General features: G+C 40.8%; 2 protein-coding genes across 3 annotated transcripts; one reads left to right on the top strand and one right to left on the bottom strand.

Moving 5' to 3' along the window:
* Positions 1 to 1,776: 1,776 nt before the first annotated feature.
* LOC117812021 lies at positions 1,777 to 5,995 on the bottom strand. Its single transcript, XM_034682551.1, has 5 exons — positions 5,741 to 5,995; positions 4,434 to 4,590; positions 3,887 to 4,257; positions 3,490 to 3,718; positions 1,777 to 3,409 (listed from the first exon to the last, which is right to left on the bottom strand). Exons 1-5 carry the CDS (start codon positions 5,801 to 5,803, stop codon positions 3,288 to 3,290), a joined length of 942 nt encoding a protein of 313 aa, XP_034538442.1. The 5' UTR covers positions 5,804 to 5,995; the 3' UTR covers positions 1,777 to 3,287.
* Positions 5,996 to 5,999: 4 nt separating this feature from the next.
* Positions 6,000 to 18,517, top strand: prkn (parkin RBR E3 ubiquitin protein ligase). 2 transcript variants are annotated; one of them, XM_034682550.1, is made up of 12 exons: positions 6,000 to 6,103; positions 6,579 to 6,742; positions 6,910 to 7,174; positions 7,255 to 7,370; positions 9,097 to 9,180; positions 9,432 to 9,547; positions 9,752 to 9,888; positions 11,680 to 11,741; positions 12,917 to 13,147; positions 13,485 to 13,602; positions 17,685 to 17,787; positions 17,818 to 18,517. In XM_034682550.1, coding segments are annotated over exons 1-12 (1,404 nt in total). In that variant the 5' UTR covers positions 6,000 to 6,096; the 3' UTR covers positions 17,819 to 18,517. The 2 variants fall into 2 exon arrangements, with proteins under 2 accessions (XP_034538441.1, XP_034538440.1); XM_034682549.1 differs by having other exon boundaries at positions 17,685 to 18,517.
* The last annotated feature ends 4,313 nt before the right edge of the window (positions 18,518 to 22,830 follow it).

Below are 22,830 nucleotides of genomic sequence, written 5' to 3'. Positions count from 1 at the left end.
CCAAGGCACATCCACTTCCTGAGGGGGCGTGGTCAGAGAGAAAACAGCCTGTTCTGAGCAGGGCTGAAGAAGAGGGGTTTACAGTCATGCAAAAATCTGATTTCAAATTGTTTTTTTGAGCATAAACTTTAAAGACTTGTTTGAGGACCTCTTAGACCAATATATTATGATGAAAAAGAGCATAATATGTCACCTTTAAGTTTCGTTTTCATTGTTAGTTAAACTTTTGTTTTTGATAAAAGTTAAAACAATGTTTTCTGTTGCCTTAAATTAAAGCTTACCTTTGTTTTTCTTAAGTCAGTTTAATTGTTGCCTTATGTTGAAGCCATGCTTTAGGTCAGTTTGTTCATTTAAAGGTATTTTATTTTAAACAGGCCAGTTGTGTGGTTTCACTTTAAAAAACTCAGTAACAGTGTATTCAGTAGTGCTGCTCAGTGAAGTTTATTTTGTGAGCCCTCTCAGTGTGCCTCCAGAGTATTTTGTTGATTGTATATTTATTGCTAAATTAAATAAATAAAGATTGTGTGTTTTAATAACTTTTGCTAAGAAAAAAAGATGAATCTATATTTCTTAATCACACCTTTGTATTCATTTTTTAACTTACCTGTTTCCTTAAAGGGGAAAAGGGATCAAGTAAAAATAGGATATCTATTTAATATTCTTTGGGTGAGAGTCCCAAGGTGGCGTTATTGGTCAGTTCCCTCTCAGACCTAACTTGGTTACACTTGCCTCTACTACCTCCGATACTGATCTACCCCTTCACAACATGATGTAACAGACCTCCCCTTGAACAGGCAATGTAAAAGGGGCTAATGACAGTAGACTTTGCACTTTCCTTCGAGGTAGTCCCAGGGTGCTTTCTGCTGCTTTGTTATGGGCAGCGGCGGTCCAGGGAAAGGTCCTGGCTTGTCTTGCTTCAGATTAGTGACTAAACTGAGCTAGTTAATGAAAAAGCAGAGAGTACACAAATCAACATGAGACACAAAAACACATGAGCAGTTTTTGTTGGGAAGGAGAGTTAATTAAAGTAATCGTTCACCGAGATGAGAGAGCTGTCATGTAAAAGGGGGCAGCTCCTCTTGGTGACGTTTGAAACCGTTCTCAATTTGGATGTGTAAGGAGTCAGTGGATCATGTATTTACCACTTTAACATCAACAATGGCTCCTTTCCAACCTCCCACCTCCTCTTCATCTATTTGTGAGTCCTCTTACTCTCATCCCTTTGAACTGTCAACCACAGTTTGTCCCACAAATCCTGATATGATCTGGATCTGCTGAGGGATGTTTTGGTTAAATCCAGATCTCCGTGTTATAAAAGGAGAGAGAACTGACCCCTCCCTCCCTGCTTCTCCTCCCGGGCTGGACTTCCTGAAACAAGGCGTCCTCCTTTATAAAGACAATCAGCTATTCTTCCCTCCTGAAAGACGCTCTGAGGGCTCAGCTGCACTGCCAAGGACAGAGACAAAGACACCAGGCAGTGTGTGTGATGGGGAGGAGGAGGAGAAGCAGAATGTCAAGGCGAGAGAGGGTTTTTTTTGTGTCCGGTGTTTTCTGCCCCGTGACAGCTGATTCATATTCAAATGGAGCTTTTGAATGGTCAGTTCTCCAACACACACATACACACACACAGATTGAAAGAAGAATGTGGCTGGGAGAGAGAGAGTGATGTAATCCGTGGAGGTGGTGTGAAGCTATGAGAAGAGGAATTCAGTAAGGAACAGAAAAGTAGAGAAAGAACTGAGGAGGTGAGAAAGAAAGGAAGGCTTCACATCCTCATCTGGGTTCAACATGTTTTAATAATGATGCTGTCATTTACACAACCCACATGACACAAAAACACAAGTCAATCAACGCCTTAACATGTCTGCAGCACACACATACATTAAATAAAGGTAACAGAAATGCAAAGACTGTCCTGACTGAGCAGATGAAGGGACAGAGACAAAGACAGAACCCTTTGAGTCTCTGTGGTTGAGTCTTTGTCGTCATGCATTTGCTGAGGTCTCTCTGTGGTTCTCTTTGTGGTCAAGTTCAGTCTCTTGAGGTCATTTTGATTCTCTGAGATTTCTTGGAGGCTGTCTGGTTTTATCTCTCTCTGTGTTTTTGTTGTATTGTAGCTGTAGTGTCTTATGGTCTCTTTGAGTTTCCCTTGTTCATCCTGTGGTCATGACTTTGTGGTCCACTTTGTAGTGATGTTTAGTTTAGCCATTTTCATGTTTGTTTGGGGATCTTGTAGATGAATCTTTGTTAGGGGTCGACATATATTGTATTTTCAAGGCCGATACTGATGCGGATTATTCCCAAATCATGAGCCGATATTTGGAACCAATATACATTTACAGTAAAACTTTCTGTAATCGGCTACTTCATGGTCTGTTACTAGAGATGAATAGCTATCACAGCAAAAAAACTGTATTATAACTCTAGAACTGAACATCTTTTACGGTTCATGTATGTTTTAACTGGTCCTAGAAGTGCTCAGGCTTTTCCCTTAAGTAATAGTAGAAGTAGTTGTAGTTGGTGGGACATCAGGTGAGACAGGGTGGTGAGAGAAAACAGACCTACAGGTGATTGCACACCTGTAGGGGAGCCAATATCGGGCCCTTTTTAATAAGTACATTTTGATTTGGAATATTGGCCCCCAATAATCAGCCAGGCCAGGATCATCAGTCGACCCCTAACCTTTGCAGTTGATGCCTCATGGCCGTTTTTGTGGTTATGTTTAAATGCTCTCGTTTTGTCCACCAACCCTTTGTGCTTGTGTCTTCTTTGACATTGTGGTTCCCTTTGTAGCTGAAGAGGGACAACTTTGTTGCCTTCTCCCTGTGGTTGTGTTGCTTCTCTTTGTGGTTGTTTCATGTATCTTGTACTCTATTTTTTGTGGCTGTTAGTTGTCTTTTTACACCAGTTTGGAGTTGCTTTGTGTTTGAATAAGATCTCTTTATATGTCTCTCTTGTTTTGGATCTTTTTATGGAAGTCTCTTTGTGGTTTTCTCTGCGTGGCCTCCTGTTTGTGGTCATTTTGGTCGTTTTGCATCATGTGGTATTTCTGAGTCTCTATGAGGTAGTTTTGTGTCTTTTTGCAAACACTTTGTGTCTCTTTGTAGCAGTTTGAATGCAGATTACTACGTAGTGATGGCGACACACAGCTCTACAATGGATTACTGTGAACAGAGGTTTGATATTGAAATGTCAGTCCGTTTGAACGCTTCTCATAGTCCAACAGAGGAAGGCTGTGGTTCTCTTATTGGATGTTTTGTTTGCAGGTGAAACCGGCAAGCAGTCCGTCAGAGAAACCGTGGATCCCGATTGGCTTTGCGGGAGCGGAAACGGATCTCAGACAGTTTGGAGTTGATGCCAGAGCCGATGACTCCTCTCTTGGCGAGAGGAAACCGAGCTAAGATGGAGTCTGAAAAACAAAGAGAAGAATACTTTAGCAGAGAGTTAAGGGCGGATAGAAAGACAGAGCTGTAATCTATCTCAACCTACTGAAGATGGCGTTGATCTTGTGTGGATCGAGGGCGCTGCGTTGTGGGTGAAAGGCTGGCCTGCGGCTCCGTCCGCCTCGCAGGTTACTGTTCATCAGAGTGTTCATATCAAACACACCCATCAGAAGTGTGCGCGCCATTGCAGTTGGAGACTGGGCCTGACTGGCTGCCTGCCATGAGCGGGCATCACAGAGAACACCAGAGCCGGGATACACCTCAACCTGGCTCACCTGGATTGAGACACAAAATGTTTTCAATATAACGTTGTTAGCAGACAGATAAACTGACGACAGGCTATCATCATTAGGTAATAGAGAGGTGTTATAATGGTGTTCACATCCTGTCATAGAGCTTCTTATAGAAACAGGTTCAGTGTCATAGTTCAGGCACGTCCTCACCTGTCCGTTAACGTGTCCGCTCGTGCACTGGCTCTCAGAGCAGCTCCTCCTCAGCTCCTCCATGTCGGTTTGACTGCACAGTGGCGCCTCCTCAGCCATGTGGCTCCCCAGGCCCAGGTCTGCTCCTCCTGGCATGTCTTCGTTGTCAGAGCCGAGCGGGCCCCAGGACTCAGACATGTCCCCACTCAGGTCCTCCTGGAGCTGCTGGACATAGACCTGTGGGCTGAAGTCTCCATCCTGGATGGTTGTTGGAGGTTGGTGATGTGAGTACGCAGCATAACCGTCGTTCCTGCCCGTTACTGTGGAGGCAGGGTGGTGACTGTTGGCCTGGCCTAATGTCTGCCACATGGTCGACAGGAGCCCCGGGATTTCTGGAAAATAATATAGGTGAAATGTTTAATCAAATGTAGAATGAAATCTTAACTCTGTAAAAACAACCATAACTTGTTACAGTAAGTTTAAAAGAAAGTGTACTCCTCTTCCGACTGTCTGTTTGATCCCACAGTGTTCACCTGTGGACCAGGTGAGAGTAGAGATCTGGACTCACCATGAACCAGCATGTTCTTCAGTCTCTGGTTCTCAGCTGACAGCTCCACCTTCTCTCTCTCCAGCTCTCGAACCCGTGAGCGCAGGAAGTGAAGCTCAGCGGTGTGCGAAGGGCTGAGGTCCGGGACATCTGACAGACCTGCCTCCACCTTCACCACCTGTAGGGGGGGCGGGTCACAGTGTGAGTTGTACCTCTTTCATGCTTGTAAAGAAAGTTGTATCATAATCTTTTTTTGCAGTAACCTAGAGATGGGAGGTACAGCAAAATGTAAATGTTTATGCTTGTGATGCCCAGAGTTCTTCTCTTCAATCAATCAATCAAACACAGAAAAAACAAAACAAAGACTAAGGCTGTTTTCAAAACGGCCTGCTACATACTACCTACGTATGTAGTAGGCAGTAGGTATTGCCTACTACATACTGCATTTGAATTTAGTATGTAGTATGACTGCTCTGTTGGATCTGATTTGCAGTATGCTGGGCCAGACGTTACTGGATTTCCGGTTTGGGAAAGCGTAATGAGACATGTTCCTGAATCAGTACGACATCCATGTAGTTTTGGCATACTGCAGATTTTGCTCTTGTTCACATACTACATACTGAATTTAGGCCAAATCTGTACGTACTGCTAGTATAGTAGGCGGTTTCTAAAACAGCCTAAGTTTTGGTGGATCAGGATCAGTCTGAAGCTCCTCCAACTGATCAGAGCGTGTAACTGCACAATCAGTCCAAACAGCTGACTGATACCTTATCTATACACCCTGTAAATAAACAGACGCGTGTGTGTTTGTTCAGCTTAGTTGTTGTCTTTGTGTCCTTACACATATTTATCTTTAAGTGAATCCTCTGACCCTACCATAATAACAAAGACTTATTACTACAGTAATATTTTATATTGAAGTTTGTTTAAGTTGAATTTTCTGTAGGGGGATTAGTAATAAATGTGACATTACACAGCAGCCACATCACAAACCCCCTGTATAGATCCTATAGTACTGAATCATATTACACAACTACATATTATATTTTCTGTCATTTTTAAACAACATGATAGTCGGCTGAAGATGATCTATGATTACTCTCATGTTAACGTTAATTACTCTCTCTCTTTTAAAGAAGAAGAGACTGAAGAAGGAGAGGAGATCCTGCATCCAGTGAGGTCCCTGACTACACAAAACACACACAATCCTTCTGTGTGTGGACAAAGAAAAACCCATATATATATGCATACAGAATAAATGCATACATGCATATGAATCACAGAGACACACTGCAGGTGAACATGTCTCCGGTGTAACCGTCTCTCACCGTCGGCCCGGTGCCGCCGCTGTGTGTCCGCTGCCGGACGTTGCTGTCCGGACAGTCCGTCATTAGAGGAATCGAACCAGAGACACTAACGGGAGTGAGACGACCAGGAACCCCCGTTTTATCTGCAGTGCTGAGACCGCCAGCTGCCGCTCACCGTACAACACAAAGAAGAAGAAAAAAAACAAGTTTATTAAAAATTCATAAACACATCAACTTCCGGTGCTGATCTGCGCGTCATCTCCGCGTGACCTTTACGCAGAGTGACGTCTCTCTGCACTGTGTGTGCTCAGTGAAACTACAGTACCCAGAGTGCACTGCGGGTAAACACTCATGGAGTTTGAAGGACGAAGAGACAGATGATCGGTGAGTCTGCAGGTTTCTACTGGACTCCTCAGAACTGAGCCGGACTGTACCGTACTGTACTGAACACTACTGGACCCAAGTGGTTTGGATCTACTGTCTGTTACTCATGTTTTTGTCTCTGTGATACCGGCAGGGCAACATTTGAGCAGTGCCTGATTGCCAAAACCTGATCAGTACTCTGATCCAGAACTGATCAATAAACTATAACCTGCTCAGAGGGTCTCAGTGATGATCAGGACTGTTTGTGTGTGAAGGACTGATTTGTTTGTTTGTTGTTGTTGTTTTATGCCTGTCTGAATGTCTCCAATGCTTTTAATGTGTTAATGTAAAGCACATTGAGTTGCCCTCGTGTATGAAATGCGCTATACAAATAAAGCTGCCTTGCCTTGCCTTGCCTTATTGTTGTGTCTTTATGCAATCATTGTGACTGAAAATGTATCAGAACTCATCTCACCTCTGTTTGTGTCTCCTCCAGTGTTTGTGCGCTACAACCAGGGGCCAGGTGTGGCCGTGGAGCTGCAGGAGGAGGCCAGTGTGGCCCAGCTGAAGGAGGTGGTCGGGAGTCAGCAGGGAGTCCAGCCCGAGCACCTCAGGGTGCTGTTCGCTGGAAGGTTCTTGAGAAGCAACGCCAAGCTGCAGGTTAGAGTCTGAAAGATCTTAAAGAGCAAACATTCTCACCTCCCTTTATGAGTCCAGCTTGTAATCACATTTTTCTTCTCTTGATCTTTTTCTCTCCACGTCCCCTCTTCTTCTCTTATTGTTCCTCCTTTTCTATTCTCCTTACTCTCTAATCTTTCACGTGTCAGGATTGTGACCTCCCAGATCAGAGTACCATCCATGTTGTCCTCCCTCCATCAGGTTCTCCATTGTCCCAGCTGGGCCTCTTGCAGGAGAGACTGGCTCGAGGGGGGGAGGATGAGCAGAACAGTCTGACCCGGCTGGACCTCAGCTCCTCACGCCTTCCTTCCACCTCCACTGGTCTAGCAGTGATCCTAGAGGGGGATGATGGAGTTAGAGGTGCTAGAAGAGCAGAGGAGGCAAGAGAGGAGGGGCAGGCTGCAAGTTCGCGAGGTCAGTGAAGGTAGAAACAGTGTGTAGTCCAACACTTTGTCCTGCCTGGTACCCTAAAGATGTGTCCTTGTGGTTTGCAGTTTCACGTGTCTGCAGTACTTTCTTTGTGTACTGTAAGAGCTGCAGGTCCATTCAACCGGGAAAACTCAGAGTCCGCTGCTGCAGGTGCAAACAGACCACACTGACTCTGAGCAGGGTGAGTCCAGTACTTATATTACACAGATTACCATTACTACACAGTACTTATACTGAAATATTCTACTTTTCAATGAGTGTAGTAGTATCTATTCTGCACAGGATTCACACTAGAAATTATTATTATATTATAACAAAGTATTCATGTTACACAATACTCAAGGTATTACACACTATTTATGCTACACAGTACTTTTATCATACAGTGCTTACAGAGTAATAATACTCCAATCAGCTAAGGCTTCACAAGTTACATACTACACAGTCTTTATACTTCATAGCACTTCTAGTTTTTAAAATCAGTATTGTTGCTCTGAGAAAAGTATTTGTGGTATTTGGTAATATAGAAGAAGTATCACTGTATAAAAGTAGTGTACTGTACTAAACTAGTGTAAACACTGTTAAAACAGTATTTCACCTGTTAAAAGGTAGTATTTATGCTGTTAAACGTAGCAATATTTAGTTGTTTTTGTAGTAATACTCAGTAAAGGATATTAGCTGTTTTTAAATTTCGACCCCACTCCTCAAAAAGTTGTCACAAGTAAAGTGTTTCATGGTTTGCAGCTCATTTAAAGCCTATATCTTTTTAGAAATAGTGCCAAGACAACATATCAAATGCTGGAACTGAAAATGTGATTGTTTTATGAAGTGTATGGTAGCACATTCCAAAACATTTAGGATTACAAAATACAGATTTTTTTTTTGTAAAGCTAAAAAGAAAAATCCTAGAGAAACATCTCTCAACTTATACAGTTAATTTGAGACAGTTAGTAACTAGACTGGGTATCAGAAGAGCATTATGGAGAGTCTGAGTCTCTCTGAAGGAAAGAGGGGAAGAGAGTCATCTCTCCATGTGGGTGAGGAAAAAGTTCAGCTATTCCTGAATAATGTTCCTCAGAGTTAAATGAGTGGACTCATCTACAGTACATAACATCATTAAAAGATTCAGAGTCTGGAGACATCTCTGCATAAAAGGGACATGGACCAAAACCAAGACTGGATGGCTTGTAGGCGGCGCTGCATTAAAAACAGACATGACTCTGTAGTGGAAATCACTGCATGGGCTCAAAAGCATCTAAAAACTTTTTCTGTGAACAGTTTGTCGCTGCATTCAGGTTAAAACTATCATGCAAAGAATAAATCATATTTAAACATGATCCAGAAACATCAGAGACTTCTCTCGGCCTGAACCCATTTAAGATGGACTGAGAGGAAGTGAAAAACTGTCCTGTGGTCTGATGAATAAAAATTTGACATTCTTTTGGAAATCATGGGCGCTGCATTCTCTGCTCTGAAGAGGAGAGGGACCACCTGGCTATTTATCAGTTCAAGCTTACACATCTGTGAAGGCACAGTTAATGCTGAACTACATGTACAGGTTTTGGAACAACATATGCTGACATCCAGACAATGACTTTGCCAAACTACATTTTTTACACATGCATGGCTCTGTAGCAGAAGAGTCCAGGTGCCTGCATTGCTGACTTGTTGACACCTATCTAAAACTTTTTGCACATAATGACACAAAATGAGAACAAAGGAGACTCCAAACTGTTAAGCTGAAATCCTGCATCAGGAGCGGGACAACATTTCACTTTAAACTCCAGAATTCAGTCTCCTGGGTTCACAAACGTTGAAAGACTCAGTTACTCTATGTGTTTCAGAGAGATGTTTAATGGTAACAGATGAAGGTGACAGCAGCAACAGTTTTTCTCTCTGTCTGTCAGGGTCCGTCCTGTTGGGATGATGTCCTTTTACGAGGTCGTATCCACGGTGTGTGTCAAACAGAAAACTGTCACGGCAACATTGCGGTAAGGGGGTGGGGCTGATGTGAGTTCTTTGTGTCCGGCTGTCTGTTTGTGTTAAAGCTGTGTAACTGGGGATTCATCTATGTGAGGTCAACCAATTCAGACACTCTGGAAGATGTAGTTATATATCGTGTGTGTGTGTGTGTGTGTGTGTGTGTGTGTGTGTGTGTGTGTGTGTGTGTGTGTGTGTGTGTGTGTGTGTGTGTGTGTGTGTGTGTGTGTGTGTGTGTGTGTGTGTGTGTGTGTGTGTTCAGGAGTTCTACATGAAGTGTGCGTCCCATCCAACCTCAGATGATGACATCTCTGTGGCCCTGGATCTCATTATGAACAACAGCAGAGACGTTCCCTGCATCGCCTGCACTGACATCATGTATGCATAAACACACACACACACACACACACACACACACACACACACACACACACACACACACACACACACACACACACACACACACACACACACACACACACACATTTTGAATCACTGTCTGCCTTCAAATATAGACTAACTTAACAATCTCTCCTGACTCTCTGTCTCTTCTTTCTCTCTGGTCTTGTCTCTTTGCCTCAGGGACGTGGTTCTAGTCTTCCAGTGTTTAGAGCGTCATGTAATCTGCCTCGACTGCTTCAGTCGATACTGCCAGACAAGATTGAACGAGCGACAGTTTGTCTGCCATCCTGTGATTGGCTACTCGCTGCCATGTGCTGGTAAGTGAGTGCTGTGAGTTTGTGGTGTCATGAAGCTGCTTTTAAACATCAGTCTGAGTCTCAAAATCAGTTCATGAGTTTAGCCTCTGGAATCTGAAATGTTATAGCTTCAATTAGAACAATCCACTATGAGTAAGATCACTTCATCATCCCATAAAATAAATCCCCTACTCTGTAGAATTAATCAACTGCTCTATCTGAGTGCCTTATCTTCTAGAAAATCACTGCACTTCATAAGATGATCACTTAACTGCTAAATAAGATTGCTCTAATTCTCCATGTACCATGGGCAAGGCAAGTTTATTAACACAGCACCATTCATACACAGAGATTTTCAAAATGATTTACAGAGTTGAATATATACATTAATAACATATAGAGCAGTAAAATAGTTATTATATAAAATAATAGATTGTTAAAGGTCCCATATGATGATGTCTTTAGCTGTTTACAACATATCCTAGTTTTTACTCAAGGTTTTGAATTCAGTTGCAAAAATCATCACAAAGACACCCTCTCGTAGTATCCACAGCCTCTCAGTTTCTATCCTCATTATCTGAGCAGTGATGAGAGTGGGCAGGGATGCTTCAATAATTAGGGGCTACACAGATTGGCTGCTTGAATGTTGTCTGAGGGGGGAGGGTATATACAGGTCCACACAGATGCAGAGGCGAGCCCTGCAATATCATATATCTGATGTGGTCAGACCTCATTGTTGAAGTAGTCCAAGTTTAAGTAGTTTTCAGAAACAAACAAATTAGTACTAACTGTAGCCGGCAGGTTGTTGTTAAAAATAAAAAGCAACCACTGTTTTCTTTGATCATCTGGTGCTTGGATGGATTATAGACGTTTTTGTTTGTTTTTGAAACTAATAACAGAGCAGTTAGCGAGTCTGGCTTTAACCTTTGACCTTTGACTCTGCAACACTGAAATAAAACCGCTGTAGTGTAGAAAGAAGCGGAATTGCTGAAGGAGTAAAGATGGTTTTACATGCATTCCTATGCAAATCACCCCTATCGTTGAGTCACCGCAGGAACTAATTCAAATCACTTTGTAGAAGCCATGTTTTCCTACAGAATTAATGCAGAGGCTTTTTGGCTTCCACATCTCAGGGTTACCAGGCTGGAGGATGACTGAAATATATATATGCAAAGAAAAATGTGTTTTTCATTATATGGGACCTTTTAAGCAAAAATAAGAAATTAAAATAAAATATACATTAAGAAAAAAACAGGAAAGAAGGAAAGAAATGTGGCATTAGATTATAACAGAGTAAAATGTCCTCTATTTATCTCAGCGATTACTGAAAAGTAATCCAACTCAATACTTCATAAGATTATTCTATTACAATTGCTTCACTAGTTCATTAAATCACTCCACAGAGCTTTGCTCAGACCCTCCCTACACCCTGTCCCTGCACACTTCCACTGAGTTTGCACTCTCATGTGGGGGATCCACTACATTGTGTGCTGTGCAAAAAGTTTTGATGTAGAGTTTAAGTGGTTTGTTAAGCCCTCTAACAGCTTGATGGTTAAAACCTGGCAGAAGATCATACTTATCATGCATCACAGGAGCTTCTTGTCTTCAAAGACCACCATCGCTTCACAAACTGGAGGGATGAGCAAGAGAGCGTTTCAATCTAAAAACTGTCACTAGATATCGATAAATATTCCTATTTCTACACACTGTACCTTTAACAGTGTCTATAACTGTGTTTTTATATCTTTATGTTGTATTTATTTGATGAGTTTAACAGGATTAAATGTTTTATTTCCTAATCTGTTTCTCCAGCTGGATGCATCGACTCTCTCATTAAAGAGTTGCATCATTTCCGGATTCTGGGGGAAGATCAGGTGAGTGTTTCTTACAGTGCACATGGATACAGACAATAAAGATGCATATACTGTATATTTGTTAGCATTTGTACAAACTATTTTATTCCATTTCTCAGGAAAACATAAAGAAAACACTGACTACTGTTTGTATTTATTGTCAAATTTCACATAGTAACAGTTATTCCTTAAAAGTATATGGGATATAATGTGGGATGGACTTCTACACCAGAATGTAAATGAGAAAATCTTCATCACTGTCTGTTAATTATGAATTTACTTGTAAATATTGGTCCTCTGTTGTTTCTGTTGTGTTGCACATCTTCTCAACTATCTGCCAATAAGGCTGAATTTGTTCTGGTTTCTTATTCTGATTTTTAGATGAATTCAATCTTCAGCTTATTCACAAAACTTCACTTTTAAGTGATGTGAAAAGCAGGTTTTACCTCACCAAATGCTCAAAGTGGAGTGGCAGTTTGTTTTTCTTCTATTAGTGTCGCAATAAGTGATAACAGAACTGGGCTGGTTTCATGTTATCCTGTTTTCATGACAGAGCACATACACTATCTGTACCACGTTGAAGCTCTGGTCATGAATCTGTTCAAAGTAACTTTGGTTGTGTCATTATTGAAAGATGAGAGGAGTCTCTACAGGAATCAAAAAATCTAAATCTTTGTTTCTCATAGTCAAGGATGAGAGTCCTGTTTGAATATTATTCTATTACCTAATCAATAAATCAATCAATCTTTATTTATAAAGCGCCAAATCACAACAGATGTTCTCTTCAGACTCTTTCCAAACAGAGCAGGTCTAGACCGTACTCTATGTTCTATTATTAACAAAGACCCAACATCAAGACAGGATAAGATCCAGTCCCATCTTACAGACAGGACTCAGTCTGATCTCATCTTAATCCACCATGAGCAGAGCACTTTGCAGCCTTTAGCAAGTTACAGTGGCAAGGACAAACTTCCTTTAACAGGCAGAAACCTCCAGCAGGACCAGACTCATGTTAGACACACATCTACCGAGACCGTGTTGGAGAGAGAGATGAGACTGATAGTAATAGTTGTAGCAGCTGGAGTCTGGCACGTCCACAGCAGCAGGCCGTCTACGGCAGAGATCCAGTGGAACCTACGAGACAACATGTCAGCATTGTCTCTCATCATTACATGCTTTCTCTCTGTCTCACATAGTATGGTCGGTACCTGACGTACGGAGCAGAAGAGTGCCTGCAAGAGATTGGAGGACTCATGTGCCCCTCACCTGGCTGTGGGGCGGGGCTTGTCCCAATCGAAGGCAGCCGAAGGGTGGAGTGTGACAGACAGCTGGGATGTGGTTTTGTTTTCTGCAAAGACTGCAGGGAGGAGTACCACGAGGGGGCGTGTCACACAGAGCCGGCACCACCTCCAGATGAGGCATCACAGGTGAGCCAATCATTAAGGCTCAATTCTTTCACCTGTACCTTTCAGGCTGCCCCGCCCACTTTACTTCTTATAGCTAGTACAAAATTGTATTTGTTCTTCTGGTAAAGCGCTGGCATAGTTTGATAGCTATCTGCATTTTGCAGTCTTGCAGACATACTTTTTTACCAAAGTAGTTAGATAGACTGTAAACAACAAACAACCCACAGAGCAGGAATCTATGCCCAGAATGATCTCAGGCTAGAGTACAGGTTCTAGATAAAATGTGCCAAGATGAGGGTCATTTTTAAGTCTTGAAGTTTTACCTCTCTCTTCCTCCTCCCCCCCTCTCCCTCCTCAGGGTTTTGTGGTGGAAGAGGAGGCGTCCCTCAGAGGCAGGTGGGATAGAGCCTCCCGGCTGCTGGTGCAGGAGACAACGAAACCCTGCCCTCAGTGTTCAGTTCCTGTGGAGAGAAACGGTGAGAAACAAGCCGATCATGACTTCTCTGAATGTCTTTGAGCAGCTGTGATTCAGCAAGTAGAAACTGTACCACAAAGTGAGTGTGACAAAACCTGACTTTCTGTTAAAAGGGAGTGTATGATGCATCAACCCCTTCTTATGCACAAAAGAAGCAACACCTATTACACTGAAAAAACAGAAAAAGGCTGTTATAGGACAAAAAATAAAACCCTGAAATGTGCAATAGAGGAAAGGAGAAACGCTGCAGCACATTAACATCTTTATTCAAAAATACATTAATTACTTTTCACTTCATTCTCAGCACCTCTCACCTATTTCTAATTCGGCAACTGCCCATTAGGTCAGGACCACTACCGTCAAAAGAAGTTATTATTTGCATGCAATAAGTTCCCTGCCCTTCAATGTGCCTATGTGGAATGCCAAAGCCTGAGGTGGGGTGAGCACACCTCCCCTCTCTTTCATGTTACTATATAAAAAGCCAAGGCAGGGAGAACATCAGCAAAGACCACCAGGGTCAGGTCAGAGTGAGCATCAGTAACAATACAAATGACCCTGGTAAAATCAGACACAGCAGAAAGGAGGAGCTGGGGTGGATGTGGTGAAGCCTTTTGCGAGGGAAGCTGCAAAAGAAGGCGGGCTGAAGCAGTTAAATTCTATTCTATCTAAATTGTATTTAAGGCCTGTAACCGTTATATCTTGTGGGATACTTGGAAAGTAAGTGAAGTAATCAATCAAACATTAAACTCTTACTGCTGAGCGTTCATCAGTCCTTCAGTTTATGGATGGTTGGCCCTGTCAAAGTAATGTTATTTACTGAAGCTCGTAGGAAACAGTGTTCTGAACCACAGTTTCACTCTGTGGTTTTATTAACTCATGGTTACAGGTTAACACATTTTAAAAGGCTCACAGTATATAACATCTACTCTAAAGTCAGAGTCTCTATCGGTTATATAGAATAAGGTCAGGAGAGGAGAGCGGGACAGAGGGCGCTGAGTGAAGTTTGATATCCTGATTCCAAGCAGGACAGGAGAGTTACATAATGTAAATTAACAAGGCCTGTTCAAGAGAGGGCAAGCTTCATGACAAAGATAACTTACCTTACACAGTAAATGTCTTCATAGTACACTCTGTTCTGAAATGGATGGAACAAGACTGAACTGGTGTAAACTGATGTGAGGTTTTAGGAGCTCTTCTTTCTTTGTCTCTGTGATCAGCCCTCTGAACACACCAAAAACAGATTTACAGCTTCAGGAAACAGACACACTTTTAAAACGTTGTGTTTCTGTGTTTCATTCAAGATTCAACTTCAATCAATCAATCAATCTTTATTTGTACAGCGCCAAATAACAACAAATGTTATCTCAATACGATTTTACAAACAGAGCAGGCCTAGACCACTCTATGTCAAATTATGAACAGAGACCCAACACCAAGACAGGATAAGACTCAGTCTGACCCCACCTTAATCCACCATGAGCATTGCACCTTGCGGTATTTAGCTAGTTACAGCGGCGAGGAAAAACTTCCTTTAACAGGCAGAAACCTCGAGCAGGACCAGACTCATGTTAGACAGCCATCTGCCTCAACCGAGTTGGGTCTTGAAAGAGGGATAGAGGAGAATAAGAGAGAGAGGGAGCGGTGATAGTGATGAGAGGAGTAGTAGTAGCTGTTGCCGCTGGAGTCCAGCACGTCCGTATCAGCTGGAGTCTGGGACGTCCACAGCAGGAGGACGTCTACGGCAGCTTGACTTGTAGTTATTTCCATAAATGGAGCATATACGTAAAGCTCTCCATCATCAAGCACCCTCATATATCTCTGACCTGCTCCATCCTCACATCCCCAGTAGACCCCTCAGATCCTCAGATCAGGGTCTGCTTGCTGTGCCTCGTGTTAGCCTAAAAACAAAAGGTGACAGTGCCTTTGAGCTTGTGGCTCCATCTCTGTGGAACAATCTTTCGCCCCAAATGTGCGCTGTGCTGATTCTACTGAAGCTTTCAAAAAGCAGCTCAAGACAAATTTGTTTGTTGTGGCTTTTTTATCATCTGATGTAATCTTGTATTATGGTTATTTTGTCTGCTTTCATTATTATTTCATTTATTCAACATGTTATTGTCTTGTCAATATTGATACTCTGTGAAGCACTTTGTGACTATGCTCTGTGAAAGGTGCTATACTAAATAAACTTTAATTACTTACTTACTTACTTACTTACTTACTTACTTACCTACATACTTACTTACCTACTTACTTACTTACTTACTTACCTACATACTTACTTACCTACTTACTTACTTACTTACTTACTTACTTTTCTGCTTACTTACTTACTTACCTACTTAATTACTTACTTACTTACTTACCTACTTACTTACTTACTTACTTACCTACTTACTTACTTACCTACTTACTTACTTACTTACTTACTTACTTACTTACTTACTTATTTACTTACTTACTTACTTACCTACTTACTTACTTACCTACTTACTTACTTACTTATTTACTTACTTACTTACCTACTTACTTACTTACTTACTTACTTACCTACCTACTTACTTACTTACTTATTTACTTACTTACTTACTTACCTACTTACTTACTTACTTACTTACTTACTTACTTACTTACCTACATACTTACTTACCTACTTACTTACTTACTTACTTACTTACTTACTTTTCTGCTTACTTACTTACTTACCTACTTAATTACTTACTTACTTACCTACTTACTTACTTACTTACCTACTTACTTACTTACTTACCTACTTACTTACTTACTTACTTACTTACTTACCTACTTACTTACTTACTTACTTACTTACTTACCTACCTACTTACTTACTTACTTATTTACTTACTTACTTACCTACTTACTTACTTACTTACTTACTTACTTACCTACTTACTTACCTACTTACTTACTTGCTTACTTACTTACTTACTTACTTACTTACTTATTTACTTACCTACTTACTTAATTACTTACTTACTTACTTACCTACTTACTTACTTACTTACTTACCTACTTACTTACTTACTTACTTACTTACTTACTTACTTACTTACTTGCTTACTTACTTACTTACTTACTTACTAACTTACTTACTTACTTACCTACTTACTTACTTACTTACTTACTTACTTACTTACTTACTTACTTACTTACTTACTTACTTACTTACCTACTTACTTACTTACTTACTTACTTACTTACTTACCTACTTACTTACTTACTTACCTACTTACTTACTTACTTACTTACTTACCTACTTACTTACTTACTTACTCACTTACTTACTTAGCTACTTACTTACTTACTTACTTACTTACTTACTTACTTACCTACTTGCTTACTTACTTACTTACTTACCTACTTACTTACTAACTTTCTTACTTACTTACTTACCTACTTACTTACTTACTTACTTACTTACTTACCTACTTGCTTACTTACTTAGTTACCTACTTACTTACTTACTTACTTACTTACTTACTTACTTACTTACTTACTTACGTAACACACATGGGAGCAAAATACAGCTATCCTCAGATGCGCTCAGACACACTTAATAAAATGATGACACGTAATTAAAAAAAACTGTAAACAAGACAAATAACAGTTAAAACAAAGCTGTTAAAACCAGTAACACATTTCAGTACCAGGTGTAAAATAAAGTGCAGGTGCATCTGTGCTTATAGTCCATACCATCTCTCTGTGTTATAGAAAGAAAGGAGGCAGCACAGGGAGAGAGTTCAGAGTCCTGAAAGCTCTGGAGCCTCCACCCTGATTACAAGAGTGCAAAGTGGTGATGAGAGCGATGGCAGGGGTCACAATTATGAGGCGTCTTTCTGATGCACCCGTCTAAGTATGTGTTACAGCACCTGTAACACTGTCTGCTGCTCTGACTATTCTCTGCAGATATTTAAGTCAGAAGTGTACCAAACAGTGATGCAGTGTGTCAGAACATTTTCAGTCGTACCTCTGTGGAGTATTGCCGATTTGGGTGGCAGGGTGTTTTTAAGTCTCTGCAGGAACTGTGTGTGTAATGACTGTGGTTTGTGTTGTCTCCCCCTGCAGGTGGCTGTATGCACATGCAGTGTCCTCTGTGCAAAGCAGAGTGGTGTTGGCTCTGTAGAGTCACATGGAACAGAGAGTGTATGGGAGACCACTGGTTTGGATAACACACACACACACACACACACACACACACACACACACACACACACACACACACACACACACACACATACGTTTACAGTTTCTGTCCAAAGACTCTTGGGCAGATGTAAAGGAGCCAATAATCAGACCATCAAGTCTTGCAGCTGATGCTAGATGAACGTTGACGATAGATCAATAAGATCAATCAAACTAAGGTTTAATCACGTTAATTATTTCGTGGTATTTCATATTATCTGGGGGGTTTTTGAGAGCTCAAATAAGTTTTAAGGAATCTGCAGGGGATTGTGTGAGATTGGTGAAAAGTAGGATCAACAAATGGAGCCAATGGTTTCCAAAATAAAAGCAACAAAATCAGATTTGATTTTTTTATAACAATAAAAAACAATCTGTGGACTTTTCAGTTTTATTCAATCAAATGTTGACTTTCCTCACGTTGAGGCATCACATGCAGTTTCTGTTAAATGTCATATATTGTCGTGATAATGTGGTGGGTTTGAGTCTGTGTTGTTTTCTGGCACTGCACTCAAACCAGAAAACAAACTGAAATCAAGGCTGGGCTGCAAGGCATGATGGAACTTTTACAGTGAAGCTCTTTGTGTTCAGCAGAGGAATCTCACATTTAGACACAAAGACACTCAGGAACAGAATTCTGTTGTGCTTCCTTTTTTAACATCAGTGATCTGTATTTGTATAGATAGTATTTAAACAATAAACTTGGAAATATTAAAACATCTGTTTGTGTTTTCATGGAGTCTGTCTTTAAATGTTTTGTATAAATGTCTCACCTTGTGTATTTGTTCACCAGTGTCGCTGACGAGTCTGATCTGTGCTTAATGTTGATCTGAACTCTGAATAAATGATATAATGTGTTTTTGTTGAGCATCTGACTCCTTCACCTCTTGAAAGACTTGGACACATTATCAGTGATGTTGTCTAATGTTACCCAGCTGGGTTTGGTGTTGCCCCAATTTGTGCTTCAGCTTGAGTAGATCACCCACCTTAATCCACAGACGTCTTCACGCCCCCTCTGGCTCTCAATCTAGTCCAGTAATCCCAGAGAGAGTTAGGACCTTGCAGACTGAGAGAACAGAAACACCTGTAAACCTGACATCAATCAATCAATCAATCAATCAATCAATCAATCAATCAATCAATCAATCAATCAATCAATCAATCAATCAATCAATCAATCAATCAATCAATCAGTCAATCAAGCTTTATTTTACATAGCACCTTGTTTTGTACCAGGCCCTGCTCTGACAAAGAGACAGAATGATTGGAGACTGAGCTTTGTTGTGTTTTCAGAGTTTGTGTTTTTGGAGCTTTTCTGGTTTTCAGATGCCGAGTTGTGATTTTGTGCTGCATGTTTTGAACTATTTTGTTTATTGTAATGAATAAATGCACACTGGTTACAGGTTTAACAAACTAAAATAGTGAGTGTTTGGATGAAAGCAGGAATAAAACTGTACTGTACTCAAGTGCACTCTTTCTACTCCTACCCATCACGTCTCAGCAGAAGATACTCAACTCGTCTTTATTTACCTTTCACACAGTCAAGCATGCAGCCCCAAAGTGCTTCACAAAAGAACAGAGACATGAAATAACAGCAACAGGATAATAATAAAAGACCAAAACAAGATAGAGGATGGTAATATAAAATACTTAAAATAAAATTGTTACAATAAAATAAGACAATAATAATACCAGGAGAACTACAATAAAATAATGTTAAAAGAACAGTAATAAAGGTGATAATGCAGTCCAGGGCTTGCTGTTTTGATGTCCATACTTTGTTCTTTACTGCCCTACATTTATCTGAGCGCTTTGATAACCATAGATTCAGATTATGATAAAGATAAAAGCAAATGTTTTACAAACTCATCTATCAATCAGTAAGTTCAAGTCTTAAAAGGAGCTCAACCTGTACACAAAAAAGGATGAGGGCAACTGAACTATTTCTTGTGGAGGTTAGGCCAGTTTAAAAAAGGAAAAAATCTGACATTTTTACTTTAATTTCAAATATTTAAAGTCAGATTTTTTTTCTTTTTTCTGGCCTAACCTCTAGAATAAAAATTCCAGTGACCCTTATCCTCTTCCGTACCTGTTCTTACTTAAATAAAAAATAAAAAAACATTTACTCATCACTAAATATTTTACGATGTAGTTCATATTATGCATAAATGTTACTTTTACTTTTGGACCTTGCAGTATCTAAAAATATATTTTACATCTTCATTTGAAACAGAGGAGATTTTTCACTCTCTGGTTCTTCTACTACTTTTAATCCTGCCTAAAGTTACCTCTTTAAATTTTAACAGTTCAAAGTCAATGGCAGTAATTTTCAGTGTCTTATTTTAAGTTTCACTTTTGTATTTGATTTATTGAATATTCATGAACACAGAAATGTAAGTTTTCCAGCAAAACTCTCCCCCCGTCATTTTCATAAGGTACCATAAAATAGAATAACTACTCTCTTGAGAGAAATGTCATCATTACATTTCTTATTTTATTTCATGAACGCTTGGTGTCTGCTGGTCTCAGGAGGATTTCAATCTGAGACCAAACCTCGGTTCTCCGTCAGGACGTGTGTTTGTTTGTTTAATGAATTTAAAGATCTGTTAATATATATGTCATTGTTTGTTCAGATGAATCCTTAGTGTTTGAAAAAGCTTCTGTCTTGATTGTTGTGTTTGTTTGAATCTGGAGCTGAACCTGTGCCTGAGCCCTCCACCCTGATAAGACCAATCATTAACCTTTGAGCTGCCAGGTGAAAGTCTCAGTCAGCTGACTTTATGGGTTTGTTTTGATCACCTGGAAACCATGAGGTGAAGACTTGTCAGATGAGGATCAGCACAGTGTTTCTGTAACGCTGTGGTGAAGACAGATCCAGATCAGAGACACCTTGTATAGTTTCTTCTTCCAGGACTGAGGACGGACGATCTGTCTGAGTCAGAATCTGGACAGAGAAACAGTTCACACGGGAAGTTTCAGGACATCTAGCTGGACCAAGGAGGTCAGGCTTGTTTCAGGAGATTTAGCAGGTCCATCATCCTACAGGACGGAGGATGAAGAGGGGGACCCAGTATGGTCTAACAGGCCTGCAGAACCCTGGACTGGAGCTGGAGATGACAGAAGCCCCCAACACATCCGAGGTGAGACTGTGTTTTAACCGGCGTCAGTGTCCATATGCAGCATGAGTGTTTGTTTGTGTCTGCATGTGTTTGTTGGTGTGCCAGCTGGGTGGAGCTTCACTCATTATCTCTGGAACATCTCTGTCCATGATGAAGATAGTGAAGATGAAGATTATAAAGATATAAAACTGAAGAAGTGAACAAAAGGATTACACTAAAGGCAGTAAACTCCACCCGAGTGGCTCACCCAGCAAAGTAAAACAAACTTCTGTCACAGAGTTTTAAATGTGCTTTTAATAAAATGCAACATAACTTGATCTAAAAATAATTCATACGCCTCAAACTTTCATAATCATACCATTCAGCTGCTTCTACTGGTGTCCTCAGGTCTCAGACAGTCCTCAGGTCTCTGAGCGCCCCCATGAGTTTGTGTCCACCATGTCAGTCGCAGAGAAAGCTGCAGCTTGGTGGGCTTCATACTCCTGCAGCCGCTGGAAGCACAGAATAAGAAAACTGAAAGGTGAGACATGTGCTCTATGAGTCCAGCTGTGTTTGATTTCTGATGTGAATGATATTAAAGTTTCAATATGAATCATTTAGGTATCAACCTTACTGTGGAGACGAGGTACAGAGGTCTGGCGGAGGATGATGAAGGTGATGAGGAGAAGAGAGACGAAACAGACGCATCATGTAAAAACCAGCAACTGAATAAAAAACTGCTGAATCACTTCAGACAGCTGGCTGCCACCAACCAGGACACAGACCAGGTAACACAGAGCACTGAGACTAAAACCACAGACTGAGTACAGATTGATCATCATCATCTTAAGATCTTTTTATACAGCTAATACCAGCAATAGAGACAGGGGCCTGAACATGGGTGCTACTTTGTCTACAGGAGCAGGTGTGCACCATAGGAGGCAAACTGTGACCCATGCATGTTCTCATTTTAGAGGTATCGAGGAAACTGGTGACACAGATCGTGGGATGTTGAATTAAAGTTATATTTTTGGGGGTGTTTTTGCCTTTATTGAAAGAACAACTGTAGATAGACAGGAAACGTGGGGAGTAGAGTGGGGGAAGACATGCAGCAAATGGTTGTGGCCGGGTATTGAACTAGTGACCTCTGCAATGAAGACTGTAACCTCTGTATGTGGGGAGCTTAGACCATTAGGCCACCAGTGCCCCGGGGTGTTCAATTAAAGCAGAGTTTGGTTTTCTTTTACTTTCTTTTATTTTATTTTTTTTGGTCCACCTAGGTGTGCAAGCCCTCTTTTACAGAAAACTCTTAGGCCAGAGTTCTAAGAGGGATGGTGATGGTTGCATGCACACAGTCACAAGCACAGAAGAAAAAGGTTTTCTTTCTTTTCTTTTGCTGCAAGAATAAATTGCATTAATATTTGACAGTTTGTGACAAACATGACACAAACCAGAAATATATATGCAGACAAGAGGAAAAAAAAAAAAAAAAAAAGCAGAGTTTGGTATAAATGTCTTTCTCACATGTTTATTTCTGTTCATTAAAATGCTCATAACAGATCCATTTATAAGTCATCATAAACATCCAAACATCAGGCTCTTTGTACAAGTGACTGTAGCTTTATTCCACAGTGACCCCTCAGTTATGAGCAAGACTTCAATATAGTCCTCAAATATTATGAGCAGCACTGTCTCCTCGTCCAAGAAGCCGCCTGATCAATGTTTCTTTCTGCATAAAGTTCACTGAGTTTTGGTTTAATGCCCCTGTAAGCTTTTAGCATAGATCCCTCACCCAGTCTAGTAATGAGACCCAAGGTGATGATCTTCAATTCACAGTTTAGATGAGTTGTTTAGATACCTTGGCACAGTGTTTGACTCCAACTTAAAATTCATAGAAAACACAGAGCTGATATGAAAACGTGGACAACAGAGGA

The sequence above is a fragment of the Notolabrus celidotus genome, chromosome 4 (genome assembly GCF_009762535.1).
Source record: "Notolabrus celidotus isolate fNotCel1 chromosome 4, fNotCel1.pri, whole genome shotgun sequence".
NCBI lineage: Eukaryota > Metazoa > Chordata > Actinopteri > Labriformes > Labridae > Notolabrus > Notolabrus celidotus.
This window is presented reverse-complemented; position numbering and strand designations above follow the sequence as displayed.